The 16,407-nt window shown below is 32.4% G+C and overlaps 1 protein-coding gene across 7 annotated transcripts in view; it reads right to left on the reverse strand.

Annotated features, from left to right (window-relative positions):
- Nucleotides 1-5,171: 5,171 nt before the first annotated feature.
- The window catches only part of POSTN (periostin), a 35,415-nt gene continuing 24,179 nt past the window's right edge, over nucleotides 5,172-16,407 (reverse strand). For 2 of the 7 annotated variants that reach the window (XM_039253637.1, XM_039253636.1), the window contains 6 exons: nucleotides 13,850-13,939; nucleotides 13,077-13,166; nucleotides 12,037-12,114; nucleotides 11,582-11,665; nucleotides 7,218-7,259; nucleotides 5,172-5,953 (listed from right to left, as the gene is read on the reverse strand). In XM_039253637.1, coding sequence (XP_039109568.1) covers nucleotides 5,916-5,953; nucleotides 7,218-7,259; nucleotides 11,582-11,665; nucleotides 12,037-12,114; nucleotides 13,077-13,166; nucleotides 13,850-13,939 — 422 coding nt within the window. In that variant the 3' untranslated portion in view covers nucleotides 5,172-5,915. The remainder of the gene's footprint in view (nucleotides 5,954-7,217; nucleotides 7,260-11,581; nucleotides 11,666-12,036; nucleotides 12,115-13,076; nucleotides 13,167-13,849; nucleotides 13,940-16,407) is intronic. The other 5 variants (XM_039253641.1, XM_039253639.1, XM_039253638.1 and 2 more) reach the window with 3 other exon arrangements.

Genomic DNA, 16,407 nt, shown 5'->3' on the forward strand with positions numbered 1-16,407 from the left:
TCCTGAAACAACCGGTTTTAGTAAACTAGGCATTACCACTAGTTTTCTGCTGATTCCTACAGATGACCTGTCTTCAGTCTCTCAATTTCACTTTGCAGTTTCTTCTTTTTTCTTTTTATTTATTTAAATTCAAGTGAATTAACATACAGTGTAGGTTTCAAGAGTAGAACCTAAATCCAGTGATTCATGATGTACATATCATACCCAGTGCTCATTCTACCAAGTGTGCTTCTTAATGCCCATCACCCTCTTAGCCCCTCCCTCCAGCAACCATCAGTTTGTTCTCTGTATTTAAGAGTCTCTTAGGGTTTGCCTCCCTCTCTGTTTCATCTTATTTTTTCTTCCCTTCCCCTGCGTTCATCGTTGTTTCTTAAATTTCACATATGAGTGAAATCGTATGATATTTGCCTTTGACTGACTTATTTTGCTTACCATAATACACTCTAATTTCATCCATGTTGTTGAAAATGCAAGGTTTCATACATGGAATATTTCTTCTCTTTCCAAGTTAAGTGTTTATGTCAATTACTTGAAGCTTGTAATCATGGAATTGTTTATCTTTCATAGAGTTCCATAATTACACTTTATTTTTCATATTTCCATAGCTTTCTGGGAGACTTCATAAAAGTTTAGGAAATGCATTAGTCAATTGCATTATTTCTGAATGTGAAAGTCATCAAACAGCCTTATTCACATATAGTCTAGTTTTCCAAGTGTTGTGTTTGGAACTTAAGTTGGTTATAAAGTTACCAGTCTTTTCTCATCACACTGTAGATATTCAACAATGAATATTTATCAGCTGTTACCTAAAACCTTTCAAAGACCTCACAAAAGATAAGGAGGCTATATTTAAGAAAAATGGATATGCTTAAAATTTTAAAAACTATTATTTTCAGTGTTTTTTTGATGAAAAGGAATATCTGTTCAGATAAGTACTAAAGAAATCTCAATAAATAAAATTCAACTACTATTTTCTTTTGACAATTTCTTATTGATTTATGTGTGAGTATATGTGTATATCATATAGCAATGATACTAGCTCTAAGGTATTTTATCTCGAAATCCTTTCCTGTTACTTATGATAAGATCTGGTGCATATTATCAACATTTTCCCATCTGGCTGTTCTTATGATGAGCACTTTCCAGCTAGTTGTTCATATTTAAAGTTGGAGTTCATATTTTGGTAGAGATTGCATTAAATGTGCAGATTGCTTTGGATAGTACAGACGTTTTAACAATATTTGTTCTCCCTATCCATGAGCATGAAATGTGTTTCTATTTCTTTCTGTCATCTTCAATTTCTTTCATCAATGTTTTATGTATAGATCTTTCACCTTTTCAGTTAGGTTTATTCATATGTATCTTGTTTTTGGTTCAATTGTAAACAGAATTTTTTTCTTAATTTCTCTTTCTGCTGTTTTATTATTAGTGTATAAAAATGCAACAGATTTCAACACATTGATTTTGTATTTTGTATCCTGTGACTTTATTGACTTCATTTATCAGTCCAAGTGTTTTTTGATGGTATCTTTCAGGTTTTCTATATATAGCATCGTGTCATCTACAAATAGTGAAATATAGTATCATGCCATCTACAGATAATTCTTCCTTACCAATTTACATGCCTTTTATTTCTTTTGTTTTCTGACTATTGTGGCTAGACTTCTAGTACTATGATGAATAAGAGTGGTAAGGGTGGACATCCTTGTCTTGTTCATGACTTTAGGGAAAAGCTCTCAGTTTTTTCCCATTAAGGATGCTGTTAGCTGTGGGGTTTCCCACATGGCCTTTATTATGTTGAAGTATATTCCCTCTAAATTTACCTTGTTAAGGGATTTTATGATGAAAAATACTAAGAAAGAGTACAGACAGTAATGTCTCTGACATTGGCCATGGCAACATTTTTCTAGACATGTCTCCTGAGGCAAGAGAAATAAAAGCAAAAATGAACTATTGAGACTACATCAAAATAAAAAGCTTCTGCTCAGTGAAGGAAACAATCAAAAAAACTAAAAGATGACCTACTGAATGGGAGAAGATATTTGCAAATAGTATTTCCAGTAAAGGATTAATATCCAAAATATATAAAGAATTTATACAATTCAACACATACACAGGAAAAAAACAAATAATCCAATTAAAATGGGCAGAAGACATGAGCAGATACTTCCCTAAAGAAGATATCCAGATGACCAACAGACATGAAAAAATGCTCAATATCACTCATTGTCAGGGAAATGCATATCAAAATCACACCTCTCAGCATGGCTAACTAAAATCAAGAATCATCTCCGTGATAAGGGTTTGGAGGAGGAGGAACCTTTCTGCACTATTGGTGGGAACGCAAATTGTCCAGTCATTGTGGAAAACAGTATGAAATTTCCTTAAAAAGTTAAAAATAGAGCTATCCAGGGGCGCCTGGGTGGCTTAGTCGGTTAAGCGTCCGACTTTCGCTTAGGTCATGATCTGACGGATCGTGGGTTCGAGCCCCGCGTCGGGCTCTGTGCTGACTGCCAGCTCAGAGCCTGGAGCCTGTTTCAGTCTGTGACTCCCTCTCTCTCTGACCCTCCCCTGCTCACGCTGTCTCTCTCTCTCCTAAAAATAAATAAAACATTAAAAAAAATAAAATAAAATAAAAATAGAGCTTTCCTACTATCCATACTACTGGGTATTTCCCCCAAATACAAAAACACTAAATCAAAGGAATAAATGCACTCCAATGTTTATAGCAGCTTTATTTATAATAACCAAACTATAGAAGCAAATAAGCACATGAAAAATATACATCAGGGAAATGCGAATTAATACCACAATAAGATTATAATATACACCTATTAGAATAGCTAAAATTAAGGAGATTGTCTGTATCAAGTGTTGGCAAGAGAAATTGGAACTCCCATATACTTCTGGTGGGAATTTAAAATAGTAGAAGTACTTTGGAGTATTGTTTGGCAGTTTCCCAAAACATTAACCATATACTTTCTGTGTGGTCCTGTAATTCCACTCCAACATAAAATCCCGGAGAAAGAAAAGCAGACAAAAATGCACACTGTATGATTCAACTTATATAAAAGTCTAGAAAATAAGATTATCTAGAGTAACACAGAGTAGATCAGTAGTTGCTTGGAGACTGTTCTCAGCAGAAATCTCTATAAAGCAAAATTTCTCAAAGTTAGGGCTTTGGACCTTACACATCAGAATGAATTAGGAAACCTTATTTGGAACTGAGGACTCAAGTTCAATGTGCTCAAAGCTAAATGCTACTTATGCAGAGGACAGTTAGAAAAAGCTGAAATCAGGTAGTACAGAATCAGCACAGTTGGGAAAACAAATTTGTTTCCTATGCCCAAGTATGGACATGTGGCAAGTTGATTGTGATGGCCTGATCTAAGAGTAAAAGGTAAAAAAAGTTACAGAAACTAGTTGAGTCTCACTTTTTCATATAAAACTGGAGATGATGATAAAACTTCAGAATTTTTATTTATTTAAAAAATTTTTAACATTTATTTTTGAGAGATGGAGACAGAGTGTGAGTGGAGGAGGGGCAGTGGAGGGTCCAGAGAATCTGAACCAGGCTCCAAGCTTTGACCTGTCAGCACAGAGAATGATCTGGGTCACAAACTCAGGAACCATGAGATCATAACCTGAGCTGAAGTTAGATGCTTCACTGAGTGAGCCACCCAGGTGCCCCAAACTCCAGAATTTTTAAAGGATTAAATACTGTGTGAAAGTACATACTACTCTGCCTTTTCAGTTTACAGAAAGTGTTTGGATAGGATTAATATTTATATTATTTGTTTATGATTAAATCCTTATGTTGGAGTTTAACATTTTTTATTTTCATATATTTTAAATCTTATTTTTATTTGTATTGTTGTTTTAATTTATATTTTATTAATAATTCTTTACATTTTATCTTTAAATATATTTGCATGTGTCATTTGAAAGACTCTGTACTTTACCAGAGAGATATGCTAGACTTTTTGTGTATACTAACCAAAACTAATTTATTTTCTCTCCTTTGGTTCAATAATAATAATGAAAAAAGGGCAGAGTTTTTAAGTTAGCAGTCTTTAAAAAGACCTTTAGCTCATTCCTATTGTCATGGATTACCATGTTCAAAGTCCAGGTGTGGAACACCTGGTGCATCATCAGATGAAAACCCTGAAGGGGACTAAATGAATGAGCCGACCTACTATTTATTCTATGCAATGTCTTGTGATCTTCTAGAGGATCGTGAACAACATGTTGTCTGTTTGGAACAGTCATCTTTGTTGATGATAGTTTAGTATACTCTACCAGTACTACCTTAAATATCCACTTCCTCTGAATCATTTTGGGACCATCATGGCCACACTCTGTCCAGTTGAGTTTGTAGTCCCAAGATTCTCTACATGAATACGGAGTTGGTAGGGCATTTTGATTCCTGGCAAGGGCTCTAAATGCTATACACAAATCTTACCACTATCCTGGCCTAGAAAGCATTCTGGAAAACCAAGGCTATTGAACACTTCCTCAGTGTCACTACCATATTTTTATATTTTACTTCCTCATCCCAATTGCTTCCCAAAGAACCAATGCTTTCACCTACTCGACAAAATTTTTAGATCCTTTAGCGGTATGATTAGTAGTGAGCCTCCAATCCAAGCTGGATGTCTGTGATCAAGACTGGTATCTTGAGTTTGACCTTCCTCAGTTCTACATGTATGATACAGTTTTATTACATAATCACCACTTACTTTCTCATGAGTATGGATTCTGTTCCCTGATTGCTCGCATTCACAAGGATGACACTTGTTGAGTCTAAGTAGATCAACTGATATCTTCTCCGAAAACAATATTTTCTTCTTTTTTACCATACAATGGATTCCTCTGTTACTTCAGTCTCAGTTAAGGGAATCTTTGTGACTTTTCCTATATCTAGCAAAATCCTAGGAAAAATTGATTGCTGTATTTGTGTCTGTGCAGTACTGTTTATTCTTCTACTACAGCTCATGGTGCATTGTGAATTATTGGTGATTTGCCTCTTTACTTGTTGAAGACAGTAACTGATTCACAACCTAGCATGCCTCTGGGGTTGTATTAGGTATTCAGTTGATGCTGAATGATTGCTTCATTGTGTAATGATTCTTTATATAATTTAATAGTATAAAAATTCAAGAAACACGAAATTCATTCAATTTCCTTTATTGAGTATTTGTTATAAAAAAAAAAGAGGTATAAAGTCTTGTTCCCAAGTCCAAACCACTTATTAATTTAAACCTTGAGTTTTCTGAATTTGACGTAATTCTTTTTATAACTGAAAAAAATGGTTTAGTTGAAATGTTTGAGATAAAAATATGTATTGAAAAAAAGCACATGACAAACATTTCAAAAGTACAAAATTAGTTGTAGAAATAACGTAATTTACTGGTAATTCCACATTGTATTAGAAATGTATGAAGTTTTTTGACATAAAAGTTTTGTTTGTCTGTTTAACACTGAGCACCCAGTTTTATAACTTAGCTTCCCATGGAGAGGTACCTGCTTGCATACATTTTATCTGTCTTTTAGATTCAAGGCTTAATCTTCTCAATGGAATGTGAGATTTGGATTTTAATAAATCCAATGACAAGTCTTTTCTTTGATGGATTCCAAAGTTAGCCAGAATTTTTAATGTCAAGATGTAAAAGCCTGTATGTAAGGTGTTCTATGTCTGTCAGTTCCTATCCCACAGGAGGCTAACCCCCACAATTTCCATTATGTTTCTCACTCAGAGGGAAAAAAGATGAAATTTGTATTCAGAATTGTTCTGTGATTGCTTTTTCTGTGATGGTGGTTCATTTCCTGAAGTCAATGTGTATCTCATAAATTTCCCTTAACATCAGGTTATTGATTTAGGATGGTATAAACTTTGTTGTCTGGTTGCTGGATTTTCACTGAGAACGACCTTCTCTTGATCGTCTTCTAGATCCTAATAGGAAGAAGGGAGAATGCATAGATTGTAAATGTGATGCAACTTTAGAATTTAACGATATGATATTCCATGCATAACTATATCTATAAAGACCATAACTTCTTACTGTCTTAAACATTAGATTATGTTTTATTAATAATATCTTCTATTCAAGGTGATGGAATCAAGGTTATCTTTTGATTAAAAGTATATGAAAATGATAATTCGAAGTTTGATTTTAATTCTTTAGAAAATTTGGATGAATTAGTATGTTTAGAAGAAATCTCTGATAGAACCTTCAGTTAAAACGTATTTGTATAATTGATTCTTTAATTTCAAATGTCTATATTGGATTGATTTCAAATCAGATATACCTATAATGCATATAGGTATTATACAAGCCTTGAAATTTCTTTTGACTATCAATATGTAAGTATTTTAGAAAGTCCAATCTTGTCATTTATTCTAAGTTCCACATGAAAAATCTTTGGTTGTTTAATGTATCAGAATGCAAGGGAACCTAGGTGAAAGATTAGAAAATGCACATAAGTGTAGTTATGAAGAAATTATAGTGCATGGGTGATTTATACACATGTATAATCTATACATTACATCAACATTTTGTACAAGGTTATATTAATAACTTTCTATATGTGTATAGTATTATTTTTTAGTGTTTATTTTTGAGAGAGAGACAGAGACAGGGTGTGAGTGGGGGAGGGGCAGAGAGCGAGGGAGACACAGAATCCAAAGCAGGCTCCAGGCTCTGAGTTGTCTGCACGGAGCCCAACGTGGGGCTTAAACCCACAAACCCTAAGATCATGACCTGAGCCTAAGTCAGCTGCTTAATGGACTGAGTCACCCAGACACCCCTATATGTTTATAGTTTTTAATATACTAATGTTTCAAAATTTGGCCAGATTTCTAACATTTTTAGAAGGTTTAGGTTCACCAGCAACCAACTTTTGCTTGGCTTATTTTTAAGGATTCCTTTTCAACTTAACTCTACTTGAATCTACTTCAGTGGTTTCAAAAATCTAGCACTTTATATGAATATAATTATCTTTCCTTTAACATTTGTTATCCTTACATCTTACTAACACTGCGGAAATGATAATTTATTTTCTGATATTTATAAGCAAAATACTTGGCCTCAAGTTTTGCTACCTGGTCTTCCTGAAAGACAACAAGATCCAATAAAAATATTAAAACATTATCCTGTGGCTTCTTTTAACATAATAAAACATGCATCTCCTATGCACAGTTCTATGAATACATTTACCTTGAACTCTTTTGTTGGCTTGTACCTTCTTCACAGGTGTGTCTAAAATTAAATAGTTGTAGTTAGAAATACTTTCACATTATGGCTAACACAGACAGAAGACCATAATTAAAGAAAAGTATAAAGTTTAAAATAAGCATCACTTAAATGTGTAGATTTTCTTTTGGAATGGTGAGACTTTTTCATTGGCTACAGACAGGAGATTGTTTTCCAGCGATCAGAATGAATGTTCACTATTTGCAAAACATTGTTTCATTATGTCATTTGAAGCCCCTACAAATGTGTCATTTTTGCATAGGGTAAGTGACTTACATGATTTTTTCACCTTTTTTATAAAAAAGCATTGCTTTATTATGAAGGAATATTTAACATTATGTACAGTTTAACAGATGTGTCTTCCCAGAGATACCGAGTCATTTTTTCCAGTCATTCCTATTTGTGATGTATCAGACTTCTGCCTCTGCAATTCTCATTGTAAATCAATTCGTGATCACCTTATTGAACATGAAGATAACAAGATAGCATTGCCAAATAACTCTAGAAATATAATATTAAGCAACTTAGGAAATGCGTGCCAACATTTAATTTTTAATTTAATTTAATTTAATTTAATCCCAAATTTAATTCAAATCCTAGAAGACTTAAAATTAACTAGTTAAGAATAATAAAAGCTTTCATATTTATGATTTTTAAAGCACTTCATAACTCTGCAGTTTTTTGTTGTTATAGTTGCATAATATTTCCCAATTCTTTGTTTTTCTTCAACTCATCAACAAGAACATATTCACTCTGTTTTTGGATGCTTAAGATCAAGATTAAATGTGGTTCCTACAGTGACTTCATTTTTCTGCTTACTTTGTAAACATTTTTTTCCATACACTTCTTGCTTTTATATATTATTTAGACCCAACAATCAGGTCAACATCTTTCTATTATATGTATTTTTTCAATTCTATGAAATTCCATTAAAAAGTAAAGCAAGAAATTATCACCACCAGTTATCTTGGTGGCATGACACGAAGTAAAAAAGACACATTTTAAAAATGTTTGAATAATTTTCTTTCTTGTGGCACATTTCCAACATGGTCCTCCCCCCCAGAATATAAGATATATAACCACTTATGATACCATATTAATAGAATAATAATAGAATACAGAACTGTAGAAAACCTCATTAGATTGGATACTAAGGCAAAGTTTATTTGAGATAGGAAAGTCTGAATTATGGAATATGTTCCAGTTGATATATTTCCATTAACTTCATGTTTATTTGGTAACAAAATAAGGGCTTATAAAATATAGTCAAGAAAAGATTGATCCAGTGTTTAATTAGTGAATAAGACCATTGTTTACAATGGACTTGTTAAACTCCAAATAACAGTTACTGTATAATTTAAAACAAGATCACAGAAGTATTCACAACATTACATTTCAAACCAAGCACTTACACTCAGATTTTCTTTCATACACTTGGCAGCACCCAATTAAGTAATTCATTAATTTATTACTATTTTGCCATGATAATATTAAAATAAGAAGTATTGATTGTGGCAAAAATATCTTTAGAAGAATGTCTAATGAAGTGTAGAAAACCAGATTTGTTCCCAGTGGCTCTCTGCTATCACAATATGAATAAGAGTTGAATAAAGTCATGCTTAGAGAAGAAAATGTGGGAAGATAAACCAATTATATGAACAATCCCACATAAAGGCCTCTCTATCATGTTTCATGAAACACACAAAGTGCTTCAGCCAAATTATTTACAAGATTTTTGCATACTTACATGGGTATGGCTCTCAGAAATTTAAATTAGGTGTAAAATATTACTTCATATTTATATGAATATACTTTATATTATATAATTTATTGTGTTAATATAATTAGCCATGATACTGAATATAGCTAGCATTACTGGGAGCTTGTGTTTGCTGAGTATTATTCCAAGTGCTTTTCATACTTTAACTCATTTAGATGTAAGTAACATTACTATCCTCATTTTCAGATGAAGAATTAACTTACTTAAGTTAGTGTGAGTTTGAGCCCAGATCAAAAGCCTGACCTAGAAGCTGACCCCTATTCTCTACACAGGCTTTATGAGTTATATTGGCAGATTTGTCAAAACCATCCAAAATGACTTCTTTTTTGTTCCTTCTTCTATAGCTTGATATTCTCCCTTCATTACTTTAGTAGTTTTAGTACATGTAATTTCACCTGAGATAAGTGTGAAACTTCTATGCATTTCATGAGGACATTTTTTAGTTGAGGGCTCAGAAATACTTCAATGATAAATCACAATATTGGTACCAAAAGAACCACTGAGCCATGTTACTAGTCATGACTAACATAATTGAGGAATATACTCAATTCATCAAAATGTACTACATGTACCACTATAAGCAGTCTAGATAGAAAACCCCAAGCTTTAATATGAAGACTACAGTTTGGATAGAGATCAGTTACCTATACTATGAAAGAACAAAAGCAAGCCTTGAATGATGTAATCGTTATTCACAGCAGCATCTTTGGATATAATAGTTATCTCAGGATCTGGACACTTAGAACTCAGTGATGACCCATTAGTTTTACAGGGCTAGAAAAAAAATACTAGCATGTCCAATTAGTGTCCAGATACTAGTAACTATATAGCTTATATTGTCTTTCTTATGAGAAGAAAAGCCTTAGAAATGTTTTTAAAAATTTATGATGTGGCATTGTGGAAACTAATGCTTTATAGATATGTAGAGAAACTAAATATTGAGAACTAAAAGAATCAACCTCTGGGATAAAAGAAAGAGGAGTTAAAGATTCCCTTAACTAAAATTAGAATATCATATTCTTGTAGCAGGTATATTTTCTTTTGCCTGAAGTTATTGTTATGTACTTAGTTCATTGTTCATAATTGACTTGTTAACTGGGGCTTATTAAAAGAGAAGAAAACACACTTACCTGAAGTTTAAGTCTAAATAAAGTAAAAACAATGTACATATAGGTGCAGCTACTAATTGATTCATTCTCTAAAAAGCACTGCCATTCTACAAAGCTGGTCACTATGGCAAGGACTAAAAAAAAGAATTCAATTTACCCTTCATTATCTTCACCAGTTCCCTCAAATCCTTGATTTCCTAGCAGACAGTTAAACATTTGTGGGTAGATGAGTGAATTCTGTACTAGATCATACAGAAAACTTTGATCCTATTATGACTCTGGCTGTGTCACACTCTCCCTGAAGTCTGAAAGGAAATCTTGGAGTTTTCAGACACGTATTTTTCTATTGAGGGGAAATTTAATCATTGGTTGAATAAAAATTATTTATTTTTACTATCGTTGAAGAGTGTTAACACTATATAAGAGATTTTACCTATATAAAATAAAGAAACGATTGCTTAAAATATGTATGGTCTCAAGAGAATTTACGTCTTCTTGGACATGGTGATAACAATTTAAGCAGAAAAACCATCTTGAACAATATTTTGGAGAAATACCAAGTTTCAGCTGTGTTTCTCAATTCATAGTATATTTTGAGAAGTATGTTTGATTTTTGTAAATACTTCAAATACTTCTTTCTCTAAAACAATTTGTCATCTAAATACTTTTGTTTTTAATAAAATGAACTAGAAATTCATTTGTTCAAATGCCAATTACCCAAATTATATTTCATTAGCATTTACTATTTCTTTGAATAATTACCACTTAGAGTTTATGTAAGATTTTGAATTCTTTTTTTTCTCCTTTGATTTTTAAAGTAGGTTTTTTAATGCCATAGACAGAGAACATTCCATACTTTAAAGATTAATTTCATATGCAAAATAATTTACAGCTCCAGGTAGATAGATTATAACTTAAACTGTTAGAAGAAACAGATATTCATTCTCAAGAATGTAGTTTGGAAAAGAAAATTGCTAAATGCACTGTTTTTGTTTTTTTGGGTTTTTTTGCTATATCTATGCACTTAAAAAATCTGTAAACATGCTTTTTATTATTGTTGTGGGAGCAGTGAATACATTGTTTTAAATATAAAAAGTATGTCAATTTGGCCTTCTTTAAACAACTACCAATTTAAAAAGCATTGTTTCAGATACTTAAAATATCCTTACAATTATCTGTATCAAAGAAAAAAATATTCATTGCTCCCCAACTTTTTTACCATAGAACTTTTTAAAGACTGTTTAAACTAGTAATCATTTCTTCATTATTATTACTTAAACTACTATTGAACCAATCAATCTCTTAAGACAACTCATGATGTTGTCTTTTTCAACCTTGTTAAAAGAAAAACCTGAATGCTCAGTCTTTAAAAAGTTCTTTAAAAAATAACTCAGCCACCAGAACCTGTTAGGCGGGTTAGTTGATTCCCTTTTACTAACCTCCCTGAAGCAGTCTTTTAATTTCTTCATCTTCAAATAAATGACCATCACCACCTTCAATGAATTTGGTGACCTTGGTGACCTCTGAGAGGATACATGTTTATAGCAGAAGTTGGTTTATGTAATAGAAACACAGGAGCCTTGATGTGATACATGATAGCATCTGGCTAACAATGAATTCCAGACCAACACTTGGTTCTTTTTCTATCTTTAAGTGCTGTTTTTGATAAGCCAATTTTCTTATAAAGCTATTGAACGTATATCGCAGAACAATCAATATGACTGTCATTTAGGTTTCATTCTTTATCTTTGGGCTTTTTTCCATATGTTGGCATGGAACTTGAACAAAAGAATGAGTTAGAGTGAAAACCTGTAAAAGCCCTCAAAGATTGTTTTAGACTTGGAAACAGCTAGCTTAGGTAAAGTCACATTTTAATTTTTCTAGGCATGCTGACCTTCTTGCAATAATTTCTTCAGTGTTTCTTCCGTTTCTCCACCACCAGTAGAAATCCTAGTGTATTTTATTTCAGGACCTAAAAGAAAGGCGATTTATTATTTTTTTAATTAAAAAAAATTTTTTTAATGTTTTTATTTCTTTCTGAGAGAAAGAAACAGTGTGAATAGGGGAGGGTCAGAGAGAGAGGGAGACACAGAATCCAAAACAGGCTCCAGGCTCTGAGCTGGCTGTCAGCACAGAGCCCGACAGGGGCTCAAAACCACAAACCGTGAGATCGTGACCTGAGCCGACGTCGGACGCCTAACCGACTAAGCCACCCAGGTGCCCCTGATTTATTTAGTTTTTAAACAGGTCTAAAACAGCGGTAGGCAAACTTCCTACAGAAAGGGCCAGATAGGAAGTATTTTAGACTTTGTAGGCCACATGACTTGTGTTGCAGTTATTCACATTGTCATTGTAGTGTGAAAACAGTTATACACATTGTATGAAGGGCTGATCACACCTGTTCAAAACGGAACTTTACATAAGTAGGTGCGCAAGCCATAGCTGCTGACTGCTCATTTAAACAATACTTACAAAATAGCTGAATTCAGAATTTTAGGATAACTCATTGGTGGGAGACTGACATAGAGGTTTGCTAAACTGACCAGTTGTCTTATGCAAACTTGTGTATATTTCAGCATGTAGATATGTAGTAGACCTGAAGCTAAATGGAAAATCAAAGGAGGGAATGGCTTTTCTTCTAAAATGTATTAACTCATTAACAAATAGCAAGGGGAAATATTCTATAACATGAATGAATCTGTATAATAAAAACATGCTTATAGACTTGTCCACAAATTCCAATTCAGAGAAAAACATAGATTAAATATTTAGGATAGTATTATTGCTGTCCAAAAATGATGTATCTTCAGTAACCACCATGAAAATGACTTAGTCAATTTCTCTAGTGATTCTTATAGAGACAGATTTTTAAGATTTACTATGGTTTTATCTTTATAATTCAAGCATAGTTCCATGTATGGAATCAAAGTTTACCTGTAATGATTCGTTCTTCCCTTGTCTCTTTTTCGGTTATTTCCACAGGCACTCCATCAATGATTTTGGTGTATTTTTTAATAATTGGCTCTAAAAGTAGGGGAAGAAAAATGCAAATGGTGTATCCCCTTATGATGCCTACACTTCCAAACATAGACATTTTCATTATTAAGTATATTTCTCAAAGCCATACCATTTAAAATTCAATCATAATCATTTGGGGGGCATATCTCAAATAGATAGAGATCAACAAATGTCTACAAAGCACAGTAGTTATATATTGAATCTTGGGTGAGGGAGAGAGCCAACCAGCAAGCTAACTCTCCCTGCCGTACTTATTTTCTGACTGTGGAATGAGTATTAAGTAAGGACTCAGGGAATTACACATCGTTAGAGTGGGAACCCTGCTGAAGAGTCTCAGCAGTGACTTATGAGTCCACCTTTTACAATGGTCATATTTTCTTCTAAGTCCAATAGATCACTTTGTATTGACATTATTGTTATCATTATATATCATAATCATCACTTGCATATTCATGATATGCATATGCTGGACCTGGTGACTTAGTGGTTAAATTAATTCCAATATGTTACATCAGTTTAATTCCATTAAAGGTAAATTGTATTTTATTTGTAAGTGAGAAAAATATTCCCACAATTTAAATAAAACAAAAGCCAAGAGAAAATGTCAGATGTTCAATACATTTAACCAACACTGTTTCAAAATAATCCCAGTGATCCTAACTAGGCTTTAGGAAATACACATAACGCACCTCCATGGATCACTTCAGTTACTGTTTCACCTTCTTTAATCAGCCTGAGCTCAGGTTCACCTTCAATTTTGACCTTTGTTATTGTGGGTCCTGAGGCATTGTTTTAGGAGACAAATTATCATGTTAAGGCAGTTCTTTAACTTTGACAGAACAGGAAATTTGTTTTAACATTGGTGTTATTCAAACATCAAAGTGGTTTCAGGTTCTATGAAATCAATTTTAAACATTTCCCATTGTCTTCAAATTAGGCAGTATGTATGAGAACAAATGACTGAGTCTATTGGTGTGCTATTAAAATTACTTTCATGATTCATGTTTTAGCATTTAGCATAAGTTCACTCATTCAGTCGTAGTTGAAAAGTAGAATCACACAAGGTTTTATATGTGGCTATACTTTGTGAATCATACAGTATGTACAAATTTGAGTTGCTCTAATGATAAGTAATTTAGATCTTACTTTAGTATACTGATATCATTTATAAGTTTAAATTTTTAAATGTAATTTTTAATTATACAGTACTGTACGGTCTTTGTGAAATGGGCATAAGACTGAACATTAAAAAAATCTCAACTTTGGTGCATACATTTAAGGCTTTCAGATCTTATGGGAACATGGATTTGAGTACTTACCTTATATATTAAAATGATTATTAATAATTACTAATTAATTTACTAATTAGTAATTAATTTACTATTTATTAATTAAACAGTCCTTCAAATGCAAAAGTTAAACAAATGCTGCATTTGACTTACAAAATGATTTTGCTCCCAGAGAAAATCATTTTGAATGTTAGAAAGCTGATTACTACTACATTAGTTAACCAAGACTATTTGATAGAGAAGAAAAGTAAAGTTCAGTACATTTAACTCATACTGTAACACCCTTCAACAGTTGAATGTCACTATATTTGCTTATTTTTGAGAGGATTTATTTGTCCAGAAATTGTCAATGTTACACCATTACCCAGAATTAGTCTAGTACAATCTAAGAAAATGAAGATAATTATTAATTCAAATAATAAATGACAGATATCATAATATTTGACCTATGGGACCAAGGTATATTAAGTCCAGGTTTTTAAGGTGTAGACATTTCAAAAGGAAAATACATCTATGGAGTTTAAGAACAGGAAATGAGTTAATAAAACATCCAAGTCAACATTTCTTTTGGAAGACCCTAAACTAAAATTTCAGAAACACCCTGTATCATGATGCTCTATAAAGGTAGGGATTTTTATCAAATCTTTTTTCACATTTACTGCCAGCACTTAGGAGAATGCCTAGCACAATAGTAAGATGCTCAATAAGTGTTTGTTGAAATGAATTTCAGTTGATTTATTCTTAATTCCATAATTTGGTTAAGTACTCTTTATAAGAAACACTTTAAAATTGTATTTTGGTGTCTAGTATAGTTAATAAGAATTCAAGATTCATCAACGAACCAGCAATTGTTCAGTGATAATGTAATTCCAGTAGCAATTTTAGAGCTGGGCAACTGTGAATGGCTGTCAAGATAATTATATGTTTCCTTCAGTGTATTACACAGAAGTAAAACTTCTGAATCTATGAACTTAAGAATTTTTAATACATTAGTGATATGACCCCATTTTCATCCTTGTTCCCTTTCTAGGAAAAACTCAGGTAGAATTGATGCTCCACTGTGTTCCTAATGCAAGAAAGATTAATATAATAAAATCCCACTGACAAAAATTGGGAAGATAAATGGGTTGAATGAAGAAGCTTGAAAGAAAAGATAGGAATCTTTGGAAATAAGAAAAACACATATGAATGATGTTGATTATAGGAGCTGTGTATAAGTGATCATACAAATTTTTAGACAATCTAAATTTAAAAACAGTAAAAGAATGCTAAAATCAAATGTATTACCAAGGATTATTTGATCATTTTTCATTAAAATGATCAAGAAACATTTTGTCACAAAAATTTCTGTGATTTATTTTCTTAAGACAGCAAATTCCCAACAAAATTTAAAAGAAATCAAATGACCATAGGTATAGTATTTTTTAAAATAAGCACAGATTTCAAAGACTACATTAATTATCAATTTTAGGTGTCAAGAATAAACATATAGATAACTAGCTAGGAAATAAACTTCTATATATATGTTTCCAATATCTAGGTAAATCATGGCTTACCTTTAAAGGAATAGACAAACATATTCATGAAATTGCCATCTCAATTCACAGAATGAGAGGAAATATCAAAATCAAAGATAATTGAAGTCATAGGTTTTTTTTTTTAACATTCATTGACAACATGATTTACTCTTTGATTTTGCAAGATTGTTTCTATCCTTCTTACAGAAAAAAGGAGAAAATCTGGTCTTTTCACTGTGGTAAATCACCACATTAAGATGCTTAGACATAAAAAGAAGACATTCTTATGGTCTGGCCCTTGGTAATAATTAAAATACATGAAATAAAGGTGGCATCAAAGATGCTGGAGTTGGCTATCATAGACAGTGAGGGTAGAAAGATAATGATTTAATGTTCTAGTCTGAAATACCAGGAGGAAAATATATATACCTATTTGATATA

The sequence above is a fragment of the Hyaena hyaena genome, unplaced genomic scaffold (genome assembly GCF_003009895.1).
Source record: "Hyaena hyaena isolate Hyena2069 unplaced genomic scaffold, ASM300989v1 scaffold_457, whole genome shotgun sequence".
In the NCBI taxonomy this organism is placed as follows: Eukaryota; Metazoa; Chordata; class Mammalia; order Carnivora; family Hyaenidae; genus Hyaena; species Hyaena hyaena.